Source organism: Poromitra crassiceps (genome assembly GCF_964638095.1).
Source record: "Poromitra crassiceps genome assembly, chromosome: 19".
NCBI lineage: Eukaryota > Metazoa > Chordata > Actinopteri > Beryciformes > Melamphaidae > Poromitra > Poromitra crassiceps.
The window spans coordinates 5365996-5388492 of NC_139646.1; the positions used below are offsets into that span (position 1 = coordinate 5365996).

Here is a 22497-nt window from a genome sequence, read left to right on the forward strand (position 1 = left end):
CGTAGTACTCAAGTCCAGCACCTGGACCCAAGTCTGAGTCCTGGACTCATTTTCAGGACTCGTGAGTCGACTTGGACCTGAGCACTGATGACTCGGGACTCCAGCATTCATGCATTCGGACTCGAAGGTTGCAGACGAGGAGTCGAACTTGTTAATTGATAGACTGTTTTTTGTTTTTGTTAGTTATTTTTTGTAATAGGCCCTAATAATTTGGCATTAGATATTGATAGCTATATTAATACCATGGCATTATTCAATTTCTTTAATAGAGAGAAGCGTCTGCACATCCACTATGCAAACCAGGTGCTAGACTAACAAAGCTATACGTTGAAAAGAAAAAAGTCTGCACTCTGGAGCATACTTAAGACTTGGAGTTTATTGATAACGTTTCGGTTCAACAACCTTCATCAGAAATTTCTTACAAGGGGAGGCATGTGTGTTGTTCCACCTACACGTGGATTCACACTCATGTTCAGTAACTCCGGACTTGGACTCGGGACTCAAACTCAACTCTGACTCTTCTTTGGTGACTGAGACTCGAACACGGGGGACTCGAGACTTGACTCTGACTCGAGATAATAGTGACCACCACTCGACTACAACACTGCCTGGGTCCATGGAGAGAGAGGGTGGGGGCCGAGAATTCAATCTGTCAACCGTCACAAGTCTGTTTCACTTACCCTTAAGCTGCCGTCATCTTTGGAAATAGTGACATGCCTCTTGCCTAAGTGTGTGCTTGTGTTCTGTGTGTGTGTGTGTGTGTGTGTGTGTGTGTGTACTCACACGTAGACTAGTTCAGACTCACGGCGCATGGCCACCTGCTTGTTCCTGATCAGGGTGAACCACTCCACCATCAGCTCATCCATGACCGAGTCATCTTCTCCCTCTGACACAGAAAGACACACAGATCATTCCATGTCCACTCCTTCCTCTGATTCTGTTGCTTTCTAGTCCTGACGAAGAGGATGCCACGTGTGTTTATTTATTTCACCTCCTTCTCTGTGGCGAAGACGCACTTCCAGATCCACTCCTCTCTTCTCCAACTCGTTCAGATTGTCTTCAATCTCCTGCAGCTCCAGCATAATCTTGTCCTTGGGGATGTAGTCTGGCTTGGTCTACAGATGTGCGCGCGCACACACACACACACACACACACACACACACACACACACACACACACACACACACACACACACATAAACAAACACACACATAAACAAACACACACACACACACACACACACACACACACACACACACACACACAAAAATCACTACACGAGCAAAAACACTGAGGTCAACCTGACTGATGTAAACAAAAATGGAGTCCGCACACTGGCAAATGCTGCCCCCACAATTTATTGTTAGCACAAAGCGTGTGACGTTTTATCCTACAAATCCCCTTTCAGACACTTTTACTGGAAAAAAGATAACAACAACAACAACAATAATAATAATAATAATAATAATAATAATAATAATAATAATAATAATTCAAAGCTACCCAACCATATTCATTTTCATTACGTTATTAGCTACCTTGGAGGTCTTTGGCTCTCGCTTGGTACCATTTGCAGTTTGTGAGCTCGCTCCATTCAGAAAGTCTGAGAAAGAGACAGAGATCAAATAGACAAGACATAAAGTACAAAAGTCAGGGGAAACCCTGAGAGATGTTGTGGATTTTTATGGTTTCATCTGAGCCCATTTCATATTTAAACATGAAGTCAGTGGGTTATTTCTTACCCTTTGACCCCGGTGCATCTGCATCGGTTTCATCTAAAGCCTGGGACTTTCCTGCTGCATTCGCCCACGAAACGGCAGGTCTAAGGGAGTATGGGAGTGAGTGAGTGAGAGAGAGAGAGAGAGAGAGAGAGAGAGAGAGAGAGAGAGAGAGAGAGAGAGAGAGAGAGAGAGAGAGAGATGACTTAAGATGTTCATTCTTTCACAGGTCCTCTGTTCTCTGGTTTTGATTGATGAAAGCAGGACGAAAGGTCATGTGGGGAGAGGAGCTGTGAGCACTGAGCATATGCCGGCACACTGTGGAGGGCTGGGCCCATTCCTGACACCAGTTGGGTCTCACATGCATGTGGCGGAAGTCTGAAATGTCTGACCACAAATCACGGCTGAGCCATTTGGAGGAGCAGCAGGTAGCCTACACACTTCCTGTGGGATGAACGGTTGGTTGGAAAGATGGATGGAAGAATGGATGGAGGGATAGGACATAAGGGATAAGTGAGAACACAGACCATTTCCCACTGCATATTTACTAGGGGTTTAAGGACATATCATATCTAGTAGGGCTGTCACGATACACTAATTTCACGATACGATACGATACGCGATATTGGGTTCACGATAACGATACGATACGATATTTTAACAATATTTTTTTAACAAAAGTAAATCATTTTTATGTATTTATTTTATTTTATTTTATTTTTATACTTTATTGCAAGATTTCAGTTTGTTTTTTACATAGATCTACATTAACTGTTTATACTTCTACGTAACATACTTACAATATTTTATATATTTTTTATGTGAGAAAAGAAAAAGGACAATAATATACAACAGCCATGGTAATTGTATTGAAAAAAACAAACAAAACAGCAACAAATACTTTAAAGAAAAAAGAAAAAAAAAGGAGAGAAAAAAAAGAAAAACTTGCATGCCTACTCATATACACACAGTCATACACACACATGCTTCCACACACAAAGAAAAGAGAGAGAAAACAAAAACAAAAAAAACAAAAAACAAAAAAAAACAAAAAAAACAGACATAGACACAACACACACACATACACACACACACACACACACACACACACACACACACACACACACTCACACACACACACGCCCCTTAACTCTTCAGTGACTCCTCGGCACAGAAAAACTTCATTTTCAGGTGTGTTCTGTATAGTTAATCCATTTGTTCCATCGTTTCAAATACTCTACCTCTAAGTTTTGGATTCTGTAAGTTATTTTTTCCATTTCTAGAATGTTGTTTATATTTGACTTCCATTTATTAAAGACGGGTGGAGTAGGTTTTAACCAATTCCTTGTTATCTGCTTCATGGCTACGATTCTAAGTATTCTATAAAGATATCTATCTATTTCTAATGTGAGTTCAGGTGGTGGTATTCCTAAAATGATATGTTTTGGTTCAAATGCCTTTTTAGTTTGGAAGATGTTTGTAAGACAGGTTATAATTAATTGCCAGAAAGTTTTCAGTGATGGACAAAAAAAGAAAACATGTGAATGGTTTGCACTCTTTTCACCACAATTTCTCCAGCAATCTGGTTTAATAGATGCTGTAAATTTGGACTGTATTATTGGTGTGATAAAGAACCTTGTATATATTTTCCATGAAAACTCCCTCCAAAACTTAGAGTTTGTTGTTTTATGTATTGTTTTGTATATGTTTTGCCATTCTTCTTCTTTTAAACATAAGCCTAGTTCTGCATTCCATTTAGTCCTTATTGTGTCTTCTTGTATTTCATTATTTTCTTCTAACATTTGATATATTTTGGAGAGGATATTGTTAGTGTCTACATTATAGTTCTTTATCATAAACCTTGTTAAAGGATGCTGTTCTTGATTGCCTTCTCTATTTTGGAAATTACTGATATAGCTCCTAAGTTGTAGATATTTATAAAAGTTTGACTGGGCTAAAATAAATTTATTTGATATTGCTTCAAAGGAAATTATATAATTTTTAATTAACATTTGCGAGAATATTTGTAAACCTTTTGATGACCAGAGTTTTAATATATTGTCCATTTTATTCGGTTTAAATTGAGGATCCCAAGCCATTTCTCTGAGATAAAGTAGTTCATTATTTATTTTATATTTTTTGCAGATTTGTTTCCAGTTATTTAATGTATTATTCGTGCATATATTTTGTCCTTTTAATTGTGCCATGTCTTTTTTATCTATAAAAGGTAAGGTCTTTATTGAAAATGGTGCCAGCTCTTTTTCTATTATAAACCACTTAGCTCTTGTGTTGTCGTTAGTCCACTTCATTATAGTACTGATTTGTGTCGCCTGAAAATATTTCTGTAGATCTGGCAGTGCTAATCCGCCATATTGTTTGGATTTGATCAGTGTTTTAAATTTAACTCTTTTCTTTTTGTTATTCCAGATGAAATTAGTTATCATTCCATTCCATCTTTTAAAACTTTTTGGGGGTATTGAAACCGGTAGGGCTTGAAAGAGGAAGAGGAAACGTGGAAGAACCATCATTTTTACAGTATCTACTCTACTAAAAATTGAGTCGGGTATTGTTTTCCATCTATTGAGGTCTTGTTTAATTTTTTCCTCTAGGTTTTGATAATTGAGTTAATAAATTTGGCTTAAATCACTATGGATTCTTATTCCTAAATATTTTATTATACTTTGGTTCCATTTAAACCTGATATTTCCTTTACACTCCTCTGTCAATTGTTTGCCTATACATATGGACTCACATTTACTTTCATTAATTTTATATCCTGAATAGTCACTGTATTCTTTTATAGTTTTTATAAGTTCTGGAAGTGAGGATTCAGGAGAGGTAAGATATAGGATAACATCATCAGCATATAGGGCTAATTTATGATTTTCCTGACCTATAGTTAGTCCCTTTATTTTATCTTGCTGTCTGATTGCTTCAGCAAGCGGTTCCATACAAAGAGCGAAGATAAGTGCAGACAGCGGATCCCCTTGTCTGGTCCTCTTATATATATTGAAGCGTCTTGATAAGGTGCCATTAACTCTCACTTGTGCAACTGGATTTTTATACATTGTTTTTAACCATGAAATAAAAGTGGAATGAAAACCAAATGCTTTTACTGTTGTAAAGATGTAGGGCCACAAGACCCTATCAAAGGCTTTTTCCGCATCAAGCGTCAACAGAAGTAAATCTTTCTTATTTTTTTGTGAGTAGTCAATTATACTTAAAGTGCGTCTTATATTATCTGATAATAATCTATTAAAAATAAAACCAGACTGATCACGATCTATTATTTCTGGCAAGATATATTTAAGCCTATTTGCTATAATAGCTGTTAATATTTTTTGGTCTGTATTCAATAATGATATTGGTCTATATGAAGATGTATCTGTTTTATCCTTTCCTTCTTTATGTATAACTGTAATTACAGATGAATTCCATGTTGATGCCCAAGTACCCGATTCTAGGGCAAAGTTGTATGCATTTTGTAATAGATGTGTCAGTAGTTCTTCAAAATCTTTATAGAATTCATTAGTATACCCGTCATCTCCTGGGGCTTTTTCTTTTTTTAACTTCTTAATTTGTTGTGATATTTCATCTGTTGTTATTTTTTTTATAAGTTTAAAGTTTTGTAGTGGCGAGACTTGATTTAATTTAAGTTTCTCAAGGTATTTTTCTGTTCTGGTTATATCTATATTATTAACATCATCTTTATACAGGTCCTCATAGTATTTAGCAAAGGCTTCTGCTATTTCGTCTTTATCTGTTAAAGTTTTAGCTGTATCATCTTTTAACTTAGTAATATAAGCTTTGCTTTTTTGTTTCTTAAGTCTGTAGGCTAAAATTTTCATTGATTTTATTCCCCCGTCATAGTTTTTTTGCTTTGTAAATATTAATGATTTCTCCACTTCTTCTGTCAATAATTTATCTAGTTCAGCACGTTTCTTCTTCAGCTCTTTATTTAGTTTAGAATCCTGTGATTTTTTATGTTTATTTTCCAGTGTTTTTATTTGTAGTTCAAGTTCTATTTTAATTTGTTCCCGTTGTCTTTTCTTTATTGATGAATACTTGATTATTTCTCCCCTTAGGACTGCCTTCGCCCCTTCCCATAGGATTATACTATTGATTTCTTCTGTATCGTTTAATTCAAGATATTCACTAAGATTTTTTTTGACTGTCTCTTTTAGGCCTTCATCTTGTAGAAGGGAATTATTCATCCTCCATAAGTATTTCCCTTTTTTTAAGTTTAAATTCACTCTTAGAATAACCATAGCATGGTCTGATAATGTCATTGTTCCGATAGTGCATTTTTTTATAGTGGTTATATCCTTATTAAACATGAGGAAATAGTCCAGTCTATTATATGTAGAGTGTCTATTAGAGAAATATGTATAATCATTTGTTTTTGGATGAAGTGTTCTCCATACATCTATGATTCCCAGATCTTTACATGCCCTCCTTAGAATATTCGCTTTTTTCTCAGATGTATGTTTTACCTTGGCTGTTGAGTCTAAATTGGGATTTAAAACTAGATTCAAATCACCCCCGACAATAATTGTTCCTTTTCCTTGGGTTACTATTAAATCTATGATTTGATTCATAAACTCAGCGCTCTCATCTGGGGGGTAGTAAATGTTTATAAGAGTTATTTCAATGTTTTCTATTTTGCCCATCACCAAAACAAACCTTCCTTCCTTGTCTACTATACTATTTATCTTCTGAAATGGTAAATGATTTTTTATAATAGTGGCCACTCCTCTTCTTGATGAGCTGTATGAGGAGGAAAAAACTTGAGCATTTGCAATTTTACCTAGCTTCTTATGTTCTTGTTGTGTCAAATGTGTTTCTTGAAGGAACAAGATGTCCCCCTTTTCTCTTTTCATCTGTTGTAGGATCTTTTTTCTCTTAATACAATTATTGAGACCATTTACATTTTGAGAAATTTTTATGTATTTATTGATCATTTATTTAACCATGCGAGTCCCGTTGAAATCGAAACCTCTTTTCAAGGGAGCCCTGGGGAAATACTGGAAAAACAGTCTTTCATTTGAAATACGCAAAATACAAAACAAATGCTGTTTTTGGAAATTGTTATTATAATAACTAGAAAACAACATGGAAGATAATGCTTCTCTTGCAATAGAGAATGTGTCACACTGTCCCAAACTAAATGTTTGTTGCATGGTGAAAGAAAAATAAAGTATACAATCTATTTCTTAAATAACTCATGCTCAATGGTCCCTAAACTTATGTAATCTTATGTACCCCTTGAGCTGTTTTGCCATGCCAGTAGTAGTCTACCCCCTCACTCATGCGTGTTGTTTCTGCTAAATTTGTTCTATTATTATTCAGGAGCAAAAAAAAAAAAAAACGATACGACGATATCGATATCGTGACGTTTCGATATCGCGATATATCGTGCGACGAAATATCGTGACACCCCTAATATCTAGTCAAATATTGAATAGATAAACACCTTGGATGGACATGATATTTCAATGTCTATTCAATAGACATTGAAATAGCAATATTGTTTAAGTCCCTGGATTTAGTATCTCCGGCTTCTAAAATGCGGGAAAAAAAAATCCCATTCCGAAGTTCAGAAATTGTCCGGATATTAAGTTTGAAAAAGACACGATTGATCACAACCGTAACCGTAACATATTAGGAAATATCCAGGCAAGGATATCTACTAATTCTGGGCCTTTTCTCCTGCTACAGAAATTATAATTCCCAACGAATGAGGGCAAGTTGGAATATTGTAACTAAAGGCGGGATAAGATGCAATACAGGAGTACAAGGGAATACAAGAACAAAGCATAACGAAAAGGTAGATTAATTGGCGCAGACGGCAAAATCTTACTTTGTTTCTTTGGAGACAGGTTTGAGCTTAGACCTCCACTCTGCAGGAGAATTGCTGTTCTCTGATACTGCTGAGAAGGAGGAAATTAAGGAAAGCATTAGTGGCTATTTTATATATAATATACAGCGTACACACACACACACACGCGCGGCTGTGGCTCAGGAGGTAGAGCGGGTCGTCCACTAATCAGGAGGTCGGTGGTTCGATCCCCGGCTCCTCCAGTCTGCATGTCGAAGTGTCCATGGGCAAGACACTGAACCCCGAATTGCTCCCGATGGCTGTGCCAGCACCCCAGCTTGCCGCCTTCGGTGTGTAAATGGGTGAATGTAGGCACATTGTAAAGCGCTTTGGATAAAAGCGCTTTATAAATGCAGTCCATTTACCATTTACACACACACCTGTTGTGTGTGCTTTGATCCAACAACAGTACAACACTTGCCAATGTTATAACAGACTGACTTTACATTGGCCAGGAGGTTTGGCCAGTGGGGTATCTGATGTAGTTCCATGCTGAATTGAATCTGAGGAGCCATAGAAAGTAAGGTCAGAGGGGGGGGGGGCACGGTGGCGCAGTGGTAAGCGCTGTCGCCTCACAGCTAGAAGGTCCTGGGTTCGATTCCCACCTGGGACGCTGTGAGCGCCGAAGGAGTGCGTGCCCGTCCGCATGTCCTCGAGTGCCCACCGCCCGGGTGGGGTCGTCAAAAAGGGCCTTTCTGTGTGGAGTTTGCATGTTCTCCCCGTGCCCCCTGGGGGTTTCCTTCATATAGGAACCCCACACCAAAACATGCAATATCCTGGTTGCTGGTGTGGTGCCTCCTCTGGTCGTTAGGGGCGCCTGTTTGGAGAGAGGGGAACTGGTTGGAATAGCGTGATCCTCCCACGTGCTATGTCCTACCGGTGAAGCTTCCCCTGTCAGGTGAAAAGAAGCGGCTGGCTAACTGCCCATGTCTCGGAGGAAGCATGGAGCCAGTTTCGGCTCTTCCCAGATCGGCAGAGGGTGGAGCAGCAACCAGGATAAATAAATTAAAATGAGCACTAACGGGGAATACAAATTCGGGAAAAAAAATATATATAAAAAAAAAGAAAAGAAAGTAAGGTCAGGTCACAGAGAATGCAGGTATCGTTTGACTGGAGAAGATTCAATACTACCAATACCCAGGCCTAGTGATGTGGTTAACAAATAAGATTGTTAGATTTTCATGAGGTCTTTATTGAACTGCTATGTTAGAAATGTTTGTCGTAACAACCTTTATAAGCTAGTTACTGCTCCTGCTCTGGCTCTTTTTCGGTGCAGGAAATTGGAAGATGGCCTTTTTCCATTACACATTTCTCTGCCATTCAAAGTGCTTGTGGAAGCCTTTCATTACCTGGTAGAACATTCATTTAAACGCTCCCTGCTCTCTTACTGAGGTAAGTTGTGTCATTTTGCATTGGATTGTTTGTTTTTGTTTGTTGTTTTTTGGACTTTAATTACCACAGGCCTTGCCAAGTAGCAGTTGTTCATTTGTAGTAGTTAGCTACTATTAGTCATTATTAGTCATTTGATTGAATTTTTCATAGTTATATTATAATTTGCCAGCTGACAAGTATGTAACTAGTGCTATGGTTGTTTTAATTTCTTTTCTTTTTTTTAAAACACACTATCTCACAATATCCCCCCACATCCAACCCTTTCCAAACATGCGTTATAAAAGGACAAGCCACTCTTTGCACAGTTATGGAAGTGTTTCTGTTGTTTAACCTGCGGTGTTGGATGACGTGCTGCTAGGCTTTGGGGACCATTTGTCTGGAGTTCTGCCACCCGGTCCACTCCTGCTGGGTGGGGTTGGAGTAGCGCTGGAAGTGTCCGGAGTGAATGGAGTCTGCATGTCAGCTAGGATGGAAGGATCCACTTTAAGCTTCTTTTTTCCTCTGACACCCTCTGTCTCCTTCTTAGGAGGCTCAACCGGAGAAGGTCTGACAAGAAAGAGGGATTAAGTATTAAATACCATTCTTCACCAGTAGAGGTCAGACTCAAGCCATGATAGCGGCGACTCTACAGTCAGCTTTGTGTGTTCCTCACTTACTTGTCAATCTTCTTCAGCGCTACAGTGGTCCACATTGGCTTGCTGCTGTTATTGGTCTTCTCCTCGGCCAGTTTCTTGGAGATGAAGGCTGCTGCCTGGGTCTTACCACTATTACTGCTCTCCTCTTTCGACCAGAGCTTTCCTGAAGCCCCGCCCAAAGCGCTGGCTCTAGCCCCCTCCCCACCTGTGACCCCGCTCACACACACATCCCTGCTGCCCACACCAGCAACATTTATAACCACGGTCACACCCTGACCGGCCCTGACCTCCTGGCCCCGACTGACCACATTCGACCCTCGATTTGTGTCCAGGTTCTGCGTTGGAGTTTTGTTCTCGTCGTCGCCGGCAGTCTGGAAGAACCTGCGCTTGTCTTGCTGTGTCTTGGCTGCGTTGACGTAGGGCCGTGGTGCTGAGCTGGGCCTGGTGGTGATGGAGGTGGTGGTGGTGACGGAAGTAGTCCGTGGGGCTCCGTCCACGACAGTGGGTTTGTGGACAACAGTGGTCTGACTCCCTCCACCACCCGAGGGAGAGAAACCCGAAGCAGGCCGCAAAGGAGATGAAGCGGAGAGACCGCTGGAGGTGGTGGCTGGTTGGCCGGATTTCTCCGTCTTTGAGGTCAACCACGAAGGCCCCAGCTTGGAGGGAGCAGGGGTCGGGGTAGCCATTTTGGCTTTAGAGGGGTCTGGATGTGGAGTGAATTTGGAAACGGGGGCGTTTTGGGGTAAGTCTTGGAGAGGAGTGTTTATTATGTTCAAAGGCGACAGAGACCTGAAAGACACAAAACACAAAGGAACTCAACTTCAAACAGGACAGGCTTGATAGAGACAACATCTGTACACCTTTGAATGAAGGGGAGTTAAAGTAATCTGCAAAATCTACAACAGGATTATATTTATAAAGATTAGTTGCGATTAAACTAACTTAAGCTAAGATTACGGTCGTAATAGCAAGGGCCTTACTTTGCACAGTTCCTGTGATAGAGCTTCCCATCCAGTAGATGTCGCTGTACCAAGTGAACATGCTTGTTGCAGGACACACATTTACCACTCAGGGTGCCTCCTGTCTGATGACGAGGTCTCTCAACCACCACTTCCTTCTGACAGAGATAGAAGAGGGGGGAGAGAGAAAGTGAGGGGTGGAGGGGGTGTTACATAACTCCAACAGAGACCATTTAAATGTATGAAGGCTTTAAAAACAGGGTTGTCACTCTTTTGTAATGATATATTTCAAGGACTTTTCAAGCATTTTAAGGACAAATTATTAACAATTCACAGAGATGTTCACATCAGTGTATTTTGTCTTTTTTGTGACATAGGTAATACGTGCTTCAGCAATAAAGGCAAAAGAAAAGAACAGATTCAAATAAAATGTATCGATCGCAGCATCTGAACACATTGTATAATTAATTATTACAGTATAATTAATTATTTCAACAGTGAGCACACACATTCATTATTTTTCCAAATTGGCATACTTGACAATAGACTGTGTGCCACTGTGGGCTGTGTGCGTCACCCGTCCCGAACTGAGGGGGGCTAAACAATGCTGGTTTCCTAGGCGACCAGCCGCATATTTGAGCTAAGAACGCCTACGAGAGGGAGGGCACAACAGCCAATGACACAATGTAGCGATGCCAGCGAACAGCGAATTGATGTATGTTTGTAGTAGTGTCCTCTAGTAAGAGAGTGGCGTCAGCGGAGGACCAAAATGCAAGAATCATTAGCCAATGAACAGCCAGGAATGGGTCTCGCGCTACTTTTGCATGCTAAAATAAAGCAGATAATGTACAATTTGATTCATTTCAAGGGATGAAAAACCCTTTCAAAGTACAACACTGTCTATTTTGATGCAACTCGACAGTGCTGCTTTTTTTTACTGAAGAGTTCCACTTTCTACTTCCTGGAAAAAAACTGGTCCATTGGAGTGAATGGAGATGTCAGAACTCTTCTATTATACGGCTCTGGTTTGTAGGCCATGTGGAGAGTGATACTGTAGATAGGAAGAAAGTGTATCAATTTGGCCCAGCACTACTGATGTATACAGATTGTATCATAGGTGAATTTTGAGATGACGGCGCGCACCAGGCTCAACACTCAAGAGATTCCAGGTTAAATCCAAGCACTTTCAAGTGGCAACTCTCTAAAAGGCCAATTTGATTTAGAACTTAGAAACGCTTATGCAAATTAGTGGTACTCAAGGGATATATGAAATACGAGACAGGAGGAGTTACCTGTGCTGCCTTGCTGGCTAGTTTTGGGGAGGATGTGGGGTTTACGCTCCGGGAGGAGGGGGGCGGCCGGTTCTCCGTGGTGGGTTTGGAAGCAGGGAACATCATCTTAGACACCACAGGCTGGTTCTTCTTCCCAGATGGTTCCTCTGTAGAGCCCTCTGCTGGGCGCTTCACACCTGCAAGACCACCAACTGCATGCAAACACGTAGGCGCACGCACGCACGCACGCACGCACGCACGCACGCACGCACAAACACACACACACACACACACACACACACACACACATCAGAGCGGGAGAGAGACACACCAGAGGGGGAGAGAGACACATCAGAGGGGGAGAGACATACAGAGGCAGAGCGGGAGACAGAGAGAGACTGAGAGACTCACTGGGGGAGCGCCCATGGAAGAAGTTGTAGTACTGGGAGACATATGTCAGGATACTGAGGCGGTCAGGAACTTTAAGAGCCACCATGTCTTCTGCATCCAACAGGGCAGGAATTCCCAACTGCTCCTCTGCAACCCCAAAAGCCTGGAATAACAATGGATGCATCCAACAAAATTAAAGTCTCTCAGCTTTGACTTTAAAATCTAGAGTGGACAGGAATGGAACTACATGTACACAACTAAATAAAAAGCAGACTGTCTGACTCAGTGCGGTTTCCAAGACAAACTGATAAGACACACAGATTTGCTCCGTCGTTACACACCTCTAATGCAAACAAGCCTCTAGTGTGTGTTTGTGTGTGTGTGTGTGTGTGTGTGTGTGTGTGTGTGTGTGTGTGTGTGTTTATTACAAGAGAAAGTATGTTACGTGTGCTTCCATCCTACATATCTATAAAAAAAATGAAAAATGAAAAGAAATTGTTCTAAACTATGATTTCTAGGCCCAAATTATGTCCACAAGATATATATCTGCACATGATGTGTAAGAGGCAGAGAGGAGAACAAGAAAAAACAAGAAAGGCAGTGTGGTGCCAAAGCAGGCTTGCCAGACTTGCATACAGCAATTCCATGCAAGCAGAAAGCAATAACAAGCAGAGGCAAGCCACCAACCAACAAGAGACAGAAACTGGCACACGCAGAGGCACAACTTTATCAGTCATCACATGATCAACCCAGCTATAAAACATCGGTTGCTTTGCTGTGGACTCTGGTTGCTGCAGTTCTATTCAAGCCTTTCTTTGACTATGGCTGATAGTTAGCGTTTGTCTTGTTTGTCTTGTTCCTTTGACTAAAAACAGGGTTGCCACTCTTTTGTATTGATACATTTCAAAGATTTTTCGAGCACCAATGACACTTTTTTTTTTTACAAAACGACCTGGGGGTTATTAGGCGAGCAGCCGCATATCTGAGCTAAGAACACCTGCGAGTGAGCACAACAGCCAATGACACAGTGCAGCCATCAGCAAATCAATGTATGCATGTAGCCTACGAGTACATGGTGGAGAGAGATAGGAAGAAAGTGTATCAAACTTGGCCCAGCATGTATAAAAGAAGGTATAAAAAGTGTATCATAGGTGAATTTGGAGATGATGGAGTGCATGAAGCTCAAATTCAGAGATTCTGGTACTAGGCTAAATCCAAGCACTTTTAGGACCTCTTTACTAATCCAACCTCTTTCAAGTCCTTAATATTATTTTGAATCCAAACACTTTCAAGTGCTTTCCAGACCTTATAAAAAAAAAGACTTTATGACTGCTAGATTTAAATTTAATGATGTCAAAATGTGCACTATTATTGTTAGCTTACAGTTTTACGTCAGTGGCCGTGGTTGTAAATGAAAATGATAGTTTCAGTTTTACTTCATTTTTCCAAATGAAATAACCAAATGATAGCGTTTATTCATTTCAGTTGACTAAAATGCTACTTTCACTATTGGTGTCACTGCACACTGCTGCATAATGCTGCATAATGGCATTATATAACTTCACTGTGATGAATGTTGCCCTTCTGAAGAAGAGGCCAGCTAAGCAAAGCGCACACACGCGCACACACACACACACGCGCACACACACACACACACACACACACACACACACACACACACACACACACACACAGACACACACACACACACACGCACGCACGCACGCACACACACACACACACACACACACACACACACACACACACAGACACACACAGACACACACACACACACACACACATGCGCACGCACACACACACACACACACACACACATACACACACACACACACACACACACACACACACACACACACACACACACGTCATTTTTTAAGTCCAAGTCAAGTCTCAGGTCGCAACTCCAAGTCAAGTCTCAAGTCTTTGAGGTGCAAGTCCAAGTCAAGTCCCTATGGATGAGCGTTCCATCATCGGCTGCATCATGCCATCCGGTCTGCTTAGAACACTGCATAGCTAAAACTAAGGAATTCAAACCATGTACTCACTCCTTCTACTCTATTAGAATACAGTAGCAGCAATGATTAGAGATGACGTTAGTAGACATTTCCTTCATGTTAATGCATTAAAAAAAAATAAAAGAAAGAAAGAAAAATAAAGATTGTTCACAACAAGTCCCGAACCTTCAAGTCCAAGTCAAGTCTCAAGTCTTTGAGGACGAGTCTCAAGTCACTGTGTGTGTGACTTAAGTGAGACTCAAGTCCAAGTCTCAAGTCCAAGTCCCCATCTCTGACACACACGCACACACACACACACACGCACACACACGCGCACACACACACACACACACACACACACACACACACACACACACACACACACACAAGCCCTGTTCGAAACCGTTCCCTGTTACAGAAATAGTGGACTATATAGTGTGTTTGCCATTTTGTACTAGTGTCCAAATTCTCAACTGTTAATTTGATTCACTATAGTCTACTATAAAATACCCACAATGCACTGCAATTTCTAGTGAACAGCACTGAGGTAGCCTACATTTTCTCCCATATACCACAATGCAAAGCGGTCTTGTTTACCAATGGGGAAGAGTGAGGTAGTGTCTGAAACGTGTTTGCTCATTCCCAATATAGTTCACTTTATGATCAACACTACTGTACATGGGGAATAGTGAGTGAGTGAGTGAGTGAACCATTCCGAACACGGCTAATGTAAATACTGCAGGGAGAAAGTGACAGTTATGAATCCAACAATGCAGCCCAGAAAGAAAGAAAGAAAGAAAGTCACTGTATTTGGTCATGACTTGACTCCTTTCAGCAATGTTTTGAACCCTGCCACTAATTGATACAAGTTTCTATTTTTACACCTCGTTTTCCATTTTTCACTCCTGCCGGACGAGAACTGCACAATCGCCCAATTCTGCTGTACTATTTTCACACACACACACACACACACACACACACACACACACACACACACACACACACACACACACACACACACACACACACACACACACACACACACACACACACACACACACACACACACACGCACACACACACACAGGCCTTTGTGTGTGAGTGATCTTCCATGGTCTACATTCATTCCCCAACTTTAACTCTGACCCTGGCCTAAACTTCATTTTAACCTTAACCCTAAGACCAAATCCTAATTATAAAACTAGCTCATCGGGGGGGAAACCGCGATGGGCTGAAACTGTCACAGGCAAAGAGAATCAAGCTCTGTAGTTAATCTGAGGGCCAGGAGAGATCTCAACGCTGTACAAGCATGCAGGAGCATCAGTCTGGAAGACAAATTGGTCTTCAGCTCATTTATGAAGCGAATCATCCGGATGACAGAACTAATGTGCACAAACCCAACATGTCCTACCAGTTTGTTGTTGTCATAGACATCGTCCTTCTTCAGGGAATCAAAGTTGCTGCAAGAGAGAAAAGACAGAGAAGCAGAAAATAGTTGTTACACAGCCAATTCCGCTTCCTTGTGTATTTGTAGTGTTGACCAAATAGATGCCTTATTTAGTCATCCGTGCACAAACCCCCCTGACCCTTGACCCTTACAGTATGACGATGTCAACAATGTCACATGACTTCATTTCATGACCAATTGATCACTTTGATCTGCCTACAAGCCTTTTATTTATTTATCAAACTCAAAAGTAGTTACACAACCAACATCAAAGCAGCATAGCCTACATTTCTGTTAAAGTTTGTCTGTTTGAATGGTTTGTATTGAGTAAGAGATCAACCTTTAACCAATGTTTAGTGCCTGAACTCATGTCAACATAAATGTGCCATCGCCACGTTGGTCTGACTGGGTGTGGGTAAAAGCTGGAATGGAAAGGAATGGAACAGCTGTGTCTGAAACAAAACTCGATTTTCTGCCTTGAGGCAAAACCACTGGAATAAAACCAGGCATTCAGTTGACTTTTAGTAGCACTTTTCTAAATGCAGACTTGGAATAAGTGGAGGAGGGCATTTTAGTATTGAGAGTCAGAACAGAAGTCTTGTAGTGAAACACTTTACAGCTGTCAAAATGCAGTGGTGTATAAAGTACTCGAAAACCATACTTGAGTAAAAGTAAAGATATCTTCCCAGAAAAAGACTTTGGTAAAAGTCAAAGTCACTCATTAGAATATTACTTGAGTAGAAGTCTTAAAGTAGCTCGTATTTTCTGTACTTAAGTATCAAAAGTAATTTTCTGATATTAAATGTACTTCAGTATTGAAAGTAAAAAGTACAAGTAAATACTGTTAAAAAAATCAAGCAAAAGACATGCCTGGGATTGAGTGGAAGTCTATTTCTTCTTCTTGACTTTTATAGCCGCTGGCAAACAACGTTATGTTGCATTACAGCCACCAAATGGAATGGCGTGTGGATCAACGTGATTAGCGTAACTTGCAAACTAGGAGCACTGATTTGCCAAACCTGATTGCTTGCAGGCTACGCAATTTCTTCTGATTTTACTCTGTAACTAAAGATGCTTGGGGGAAATGTAGTGGAGTAAAAGTATCCATTTTATTTGGGAAATGTAGTGGAGTAAAAGTGAAAGTTGACAGAAATATAAATACTCAAGTAAAGTACGGATACTCCGAAAAAATACTTAAGTACAGTACTTAAGTATTTATACTTAGTTACATTACACCACTGTAAAATGTAAACGCAATAACTCCTGCTGTGCACTTTAACCCAAATGTTACTTCACAGGGAATTCCCTGCTGGCTATCACTAAATAATGATGGAGCACTTTTAAGTCTTATCTTTTATCTCTCTTGTCTGTAGGTTACTTACCTTTACTGTAGGTTTATCACTCTGTAACCACTTTGAATTGCCCCAGTCTATGAAGTGTGCTATACAAATAAAGCTGCCTTGCCTTTTTCCACAGAAACTATAGCACAAGTTCATGTGACTGGTCTAAACAAGTTCAATGAATCATATTAAGGAGTGTAGAGATGAGTAACACTCACACACTGGTCAGTAGGCTACACAGTAATACTATCACAGTCAGGCTCACACTGGTCAGTAGGCTACACAGTAATACTATCACAGTCAGGCTCACACTGGGAGGTTCACGCTATTCCAACCAGTTCCCCTGCCTCTGAACAGGCGCCCTTAACGACCAGAGGAGGAACCACATTAGCTAGCAACCAGGAGAACATGCAAACTCCACACAGAAAGGCCCTTTTGACGACCCCACCCGGGCGGTGGGCACTCGAGGGCATGCGGACGGGCACGCATTCCTTCAGCGTTCACATCGTTCCAGGTGGGAATCGAACCCAGGACCTTTGAGCTGTGAGGCGACAGCGCTTACCACTGCACCCCCCTGTCAGGCTCACACTGGTCAGTAGGCTACACAGTAAGTATTCAATTCAATTCAATTCAATTCACAACAAACTTCACAGTCAGGCTCACACTGGTTCAAAAAACTTCACAGTCAGGCTCACACTGGTCAGTAGGCTACACAGTAAGTATCACAGTCAGGCTCACACTGGTCAGTAAGCTACACAGTCAGGCTCACACTGGTCAGTAGGCTACACAGTCACAGTCACAGTCAGGCTCATGGGACACTAAACTAATCCAGTCCAGGTGTAGCTACAAAAGCAGAATTCACCCTCCTCCTATTCCTGCTTTTACTCCAGACCCATGTGGCTGACTCACCCACCGCAATTTGTTCTCTCCTTTTATCACATAACCCAACAGGGACTGAGCAAAACCAGCAACAGACTTCTCAAACTATGTTGTTGCCAACAGCCACAGATGAAGACACTTATTCAGAGAATGAAAGAGGAGTTTGTAGGCTAATAAATCGGTAACTTGATCGGTCGGCACAGTTCGCTTTGTTGCCTTGTTGTGATCCAGCAGCGGTCTGACCAGTCTGTCCGGTCAGTCTGCGTGTCGGATGGATCTACTTACATGATGTCGGGTCTGTGTTTGTGGATGAGCGCACAGAACGCCAGCCCGTCTCTGAACGACGTGGTCATGTTGGTAATGGAAACATCTCGGTAGCCGGCACACTGGATCTTGCACCACTGCTGCAGCGCTTTGACCGCCGACATGCCCGAACCGAACCGAGCCGAACTGCTCTGCTGCGTCAACCAACCAAGCCCCCCCGCGCCGATAACACTCACGTAGGCTCACAGAACTTCAAGAACACGTCTTCCCAGACAAACTCCCACACAGCTGTGCGTGTATCCGGGTAGTGACAGTGGGAGTAGCTACCTCTTCTGCTTTGAGGAAACTGGAAAGAATTGTGGACTTCACCTGCAAAGGTCTCCAATGACGCGGCGTGGGTGGAGTTCAGTCTTCAGAAGCCTGCTTTTTGTGTGTGTGTGTGTGTGTGTGTGTGTGTGTGTGTGTGTGTGTGTGTGTGTGTGTGTGTGTGTGTGTGTGTGTGTGTGCGCGTGTGTGTTTGTGCGTGTGTGTGTGCGTGTGTGTGTGTGTGTGTGTGTGTGTGTGTGTGTGTGTGCGTGTGTGTGTGTGCGTGTGCGTGTGCGTGTGTGTGTGTGTGTGTGTGTTTAAGATTTTGTTTCAAGCTCGAATCATGAAATCAATCAAGAAAAGAAAAATATTCATGACCAAAACCATTCAAAAAAAGCAGGGGGAAGAAATGTCAATGTTGTATGACATGGCAGGGGTCTTCAAAGTCTGAGATGGGCCTGACCTCAGACAAAGCTTAGAAAAAGGTACCTTCCCCCTAGTTATTTCTGTCCGGAAAAACACTAAAATTATCCAACATGACTGTATCCCTGAATCTCTTGAACCAAATCACATACATTTAGGCTATATTCTATGTGGTTTGATAACTTCTGAGCCTCCCCTGAAACTGGTTGGAGCCCCCTTGGGGAGGCCCGCCTTCCACTTTGAAAACCCCTGATATAAGGACAGTTTAGCTAGGCTACAGTAGGCCTACATGTAGGAAATAACATCACTGACATCACCATTATAAACTTCCTCCTCCCTCTTTCTTCTTTTTGAACATAGCCTACATTGTGTATGTGTGTGTGTTACTGTCCCTGTGGGGAATGCATCCCCTGCATTTGCCCCATCCTCTCTATAGGCTACTTACTAGAAACCTTCCTAGAACTAGGAACAGTAGAGTAGTCTACACTTGTTAATTAGTGACCTTATTGTAGGCTACTTTATGGGATTTTATCTCCTATGATAAGACTATATCATAGTTAATAGTTGTCCTATGATCTTTGTACAGTGCATTTCTATTGTTCTCTTTGTAAAGGTGAAACTGAAACTATTTAGCCAGGTGTGGTTGCAGGCCTGCTACCTGTATCCAACCTGCCCTGTCCTGTCTGCTGGGTGTGTGTGCTGTTAGGAAGGCGGGCAGTGTCTGTTCACAAAGCTGACACCAGATAGCCTATGTTAATCCTGTCAGGCCTACATAACCTTGTTTTGTTGATTAAAACAAACACACCCAGAATCTAAAGTGCCCCCTTGGAATGAAGTCTACTGAATTTAATTGAACTGCCTACCTACTGTTTATAATTTGCATCTTCTTCGCTGCAGTATTATTTTACACCGTATTTCACATTTTACTCCATATCACTGGTCAAACACCAGGTCTGCTATACAAACGTGATGTCAAAGGAATAGCAATCAGCAGTTCTCAGATGCTGCATGTCAGCCTGCTGCCAAAAGTTGTTTCCTGAACAGAACATGTTCTTCCTTCAGATGACGGACACCACTGAACTTGAAATGATGAATTCTAGCTTCAGACTGACAGGAGTTCAATGGAGTTTCAACCCAAACAGGGTGTTTGCTGAGCAGAGGATAATTCAACTTTCACATGTCAGACATTACACTATTCATACAGAATAATTATCTCTAGGTTATCTTTAGTAGCTAAATGACAAAGATGTGTAACCTTTTCTTTGAAAGGATCACCATGTCTGTTCACACTGATGATCACACTTAAGTCTGTTAAATTTGCCATGTCCAAGAATTTGAGAAAACCTTAAACATGGAAAGCGTGATTTAATGATGCTGCCTTTCAAAATGTGCACAGCAGCATCCTCTCAAAGATCAGTATATAGATTAGTATTAGTATTTTCTTTTCTTATATTAACCATTTTAACTTCAAATATTTGGTGTAAATTTTTATTTTACTAGTATCAGTACTTTTAACAATCACAAACTTAAATGCTTAGCTTTACTCAGCATTTACATTAATGGGACAAACATTCCCATGTTAACAGGAAACCAACCTGGTGCCCGTCACCCACCTCCAATACACCTTGCCTCCCCCCTCCCCTCAGCAACCTGGTACCAGTAAGAAGCAATTTTAGAGGGAAGAATAAGAAGAAAGAATGAAGGGGACAGAAACAAACAGGCATGGTTAGAACAGGCCATTTAGCCTACTGATGAGGAGCTCTAGACAAAGCAGGCCCTGCAAAGCAGAGGGCCGTCACACTATATAAAGATCAGTATATAGAGTTGCCTATATAAAGATCAGTATATAGAGTTGCCTATATAAAGATCAGTATATAGAGTTGCCTATATGAAGAGCAGTATATAGAGTTGCCTATATGAAGAGCAGTATATAGAGTTGCCTATATAAACATCAGTATATAGGGTTGCCTATATAAAGAGCAGTATATAGAGTTGCCTATATGAAGAGCAGTATATAGAGTTGCCTATATGAAGAGCAGTATATAGAGTTGCCTATATAAAGATCAGTATATAGAGTTGCCTATATGAAGATCAGTATATAGAGTTGCCTATATGAAGAGCAGTATATAGAGTTGCCTATATGAAGATCAGTATATAGAGTTGCCTATATAACGATCAGTATATAGAGTTGCCTATATAAAGATCAGTATATAGAGTTGCCTATATGAAGATCAGTATATAGAGTTGCCTATATAAAGATCAGTATATAGAGTTGCCTATATGAAGAGCAGTATATAGAGTTGCCTATATAAAGATCAGTATATAGAGTTGCCTATATAAAGATCAGTATATAGAGTTGCCTATATGAAGATCAGTATATAGAGTTGCCTATATAAAGATCAGTATATAGAGTTGCCTATATAAAGATCAGTATATAGAGTTGCCTATATGAAGAGCAGTATATAGAGTTGCCTATATGAAGATCAGTATATAGAGTTGCCTATATAAAGATCAGTATATAGAGTTGCCTATATAAAGAGCAGTATATAGAGTTGCCTATATAAACATCAGTATATAGAGTTGCCTATATAAAGATCAGTATATAGAGTTGCCTATATGAAGAGCAGTATATAGAGTTGCCTATATGAAGAGCAGTATATAGAGTTGCCTATATAAACATCAGTATATAGGGTTGCCTATATAAAGAGCAGTATATAGAGTTGCCTATATAAAGATCAGTATATAGAGTTGCCTATATGAAGAGCAGTATATAGAGTTGCCTATATGAAGATCAGTATATAGAGTTGCCTATATAAAGATCAGTATATAGAGTTGCCTATATAAAGAGCAGTATATAGAGTTGCCTATATAAAGAGCAGTATATAGAGTTGCCTATATGAAGAGCAGTATATAGGGTTGCCTATATAAACATCAGTATATAGAGTTGCCTATATAAACATCAGTATATAGAGTTGCCTATATGAAGAGCAGTATATAGAGTTGCCTATATAAACATCAGTATATAGAGTTGCCTATATAAACATCAGTATATAGAGTTGCCTATATAAACATCAGTACTGTATATAGAGTTGCCTATATAAAGATCATAGAGTTGCCTATATAAAGATCAGTATATAGAGTTGCCTATATAAAGATCAGTATATAGAGTTGCCTATATAAAGAGCAGTATATAGAGTTGCCTATATAAAGATCATAGAGTTGCCTATATAAAGATCAGTATATAGAGTTGCCTATATAAACATCAGTATATAGAGTTGCCTATATAAACATCAGTATATAGAGTTGCCTATATAAAGAGCAGTATATAGAGTTGCCTATATAAAGATCAGTATATAGAGTTGCCTATATAAAGAGCAGCATATAGAGTTGCCTATATAAACATCAGTATATAGAGTTGCCTATATAAACATCAGTATATAGAGTTGCCTATATAAAGAGCAGTATATAGAGTTGCCTATATAAAGATCAGTATATAGAGTTGCCTATATAAACATCAGTATATAGAGTTGTCTATATAAAGATCAGTATATAGAGTTGCCTATATAAACATCAGTATATA

At 40.5% G+C, this 22497-nt stretch overlaps 1 protein-coding gene across 2 annotated transcripts in view; it reads right to left on the reverse strand.

Annotated features, from left to right (window-relative positions):
* The window catches only part of micall2b (mical-like 2b), a 23883-nt gene extending 5420 nt beyond the window's left edge, over positions 1–18463 (reverse strand). The window contains exons 1-12 of one of the 2 annotated variants that reach the window (XM_083655929.1): positions 18210–18463; positions 15670–15718; positions 12265–12406; positions 11875–12065; positions 10604–10737; positions 9645–10412; positions 9320–9534; positions 7579–7648; positions 1743–1822; positions 1539–1603; positions 992–1115; positions 784–886 (exon numbers count right to left, since the gene is read on the reverse strand). In XM_083655929.1, the coding sequence (XP_083512055.1) occupies positions 784–886; positions 992–1115; positions 1539–1603; positions 1743–1822; positions 7579–7648; positions 9320–9534; positions 9645–10412; positions 10604–10737; positions 11875–12065; positions 12265–12406; positions 15670–15718; positions 18210–18352 (2084 nt within the window). In that variant the 5' untranslated portion in view covers positions 18353–18463. Of the gene's footprint in view, positions 1–783; positions 887–991; positions 1116–1538; positions 1604–1742; positions 1823–7578; positions 7649–9319; positions 9535–9644; positions 10413–10603; positions 10741–11874; positions 12066–12264; positions 12407–15669; positions 15719–18209 lie in introns of both variants that reach the window. The other variant, XM_083655928.1, reaches the window with a different exon arrangement.
* Positions 18464–22497: the final 4034 nt, after the last annotated feature.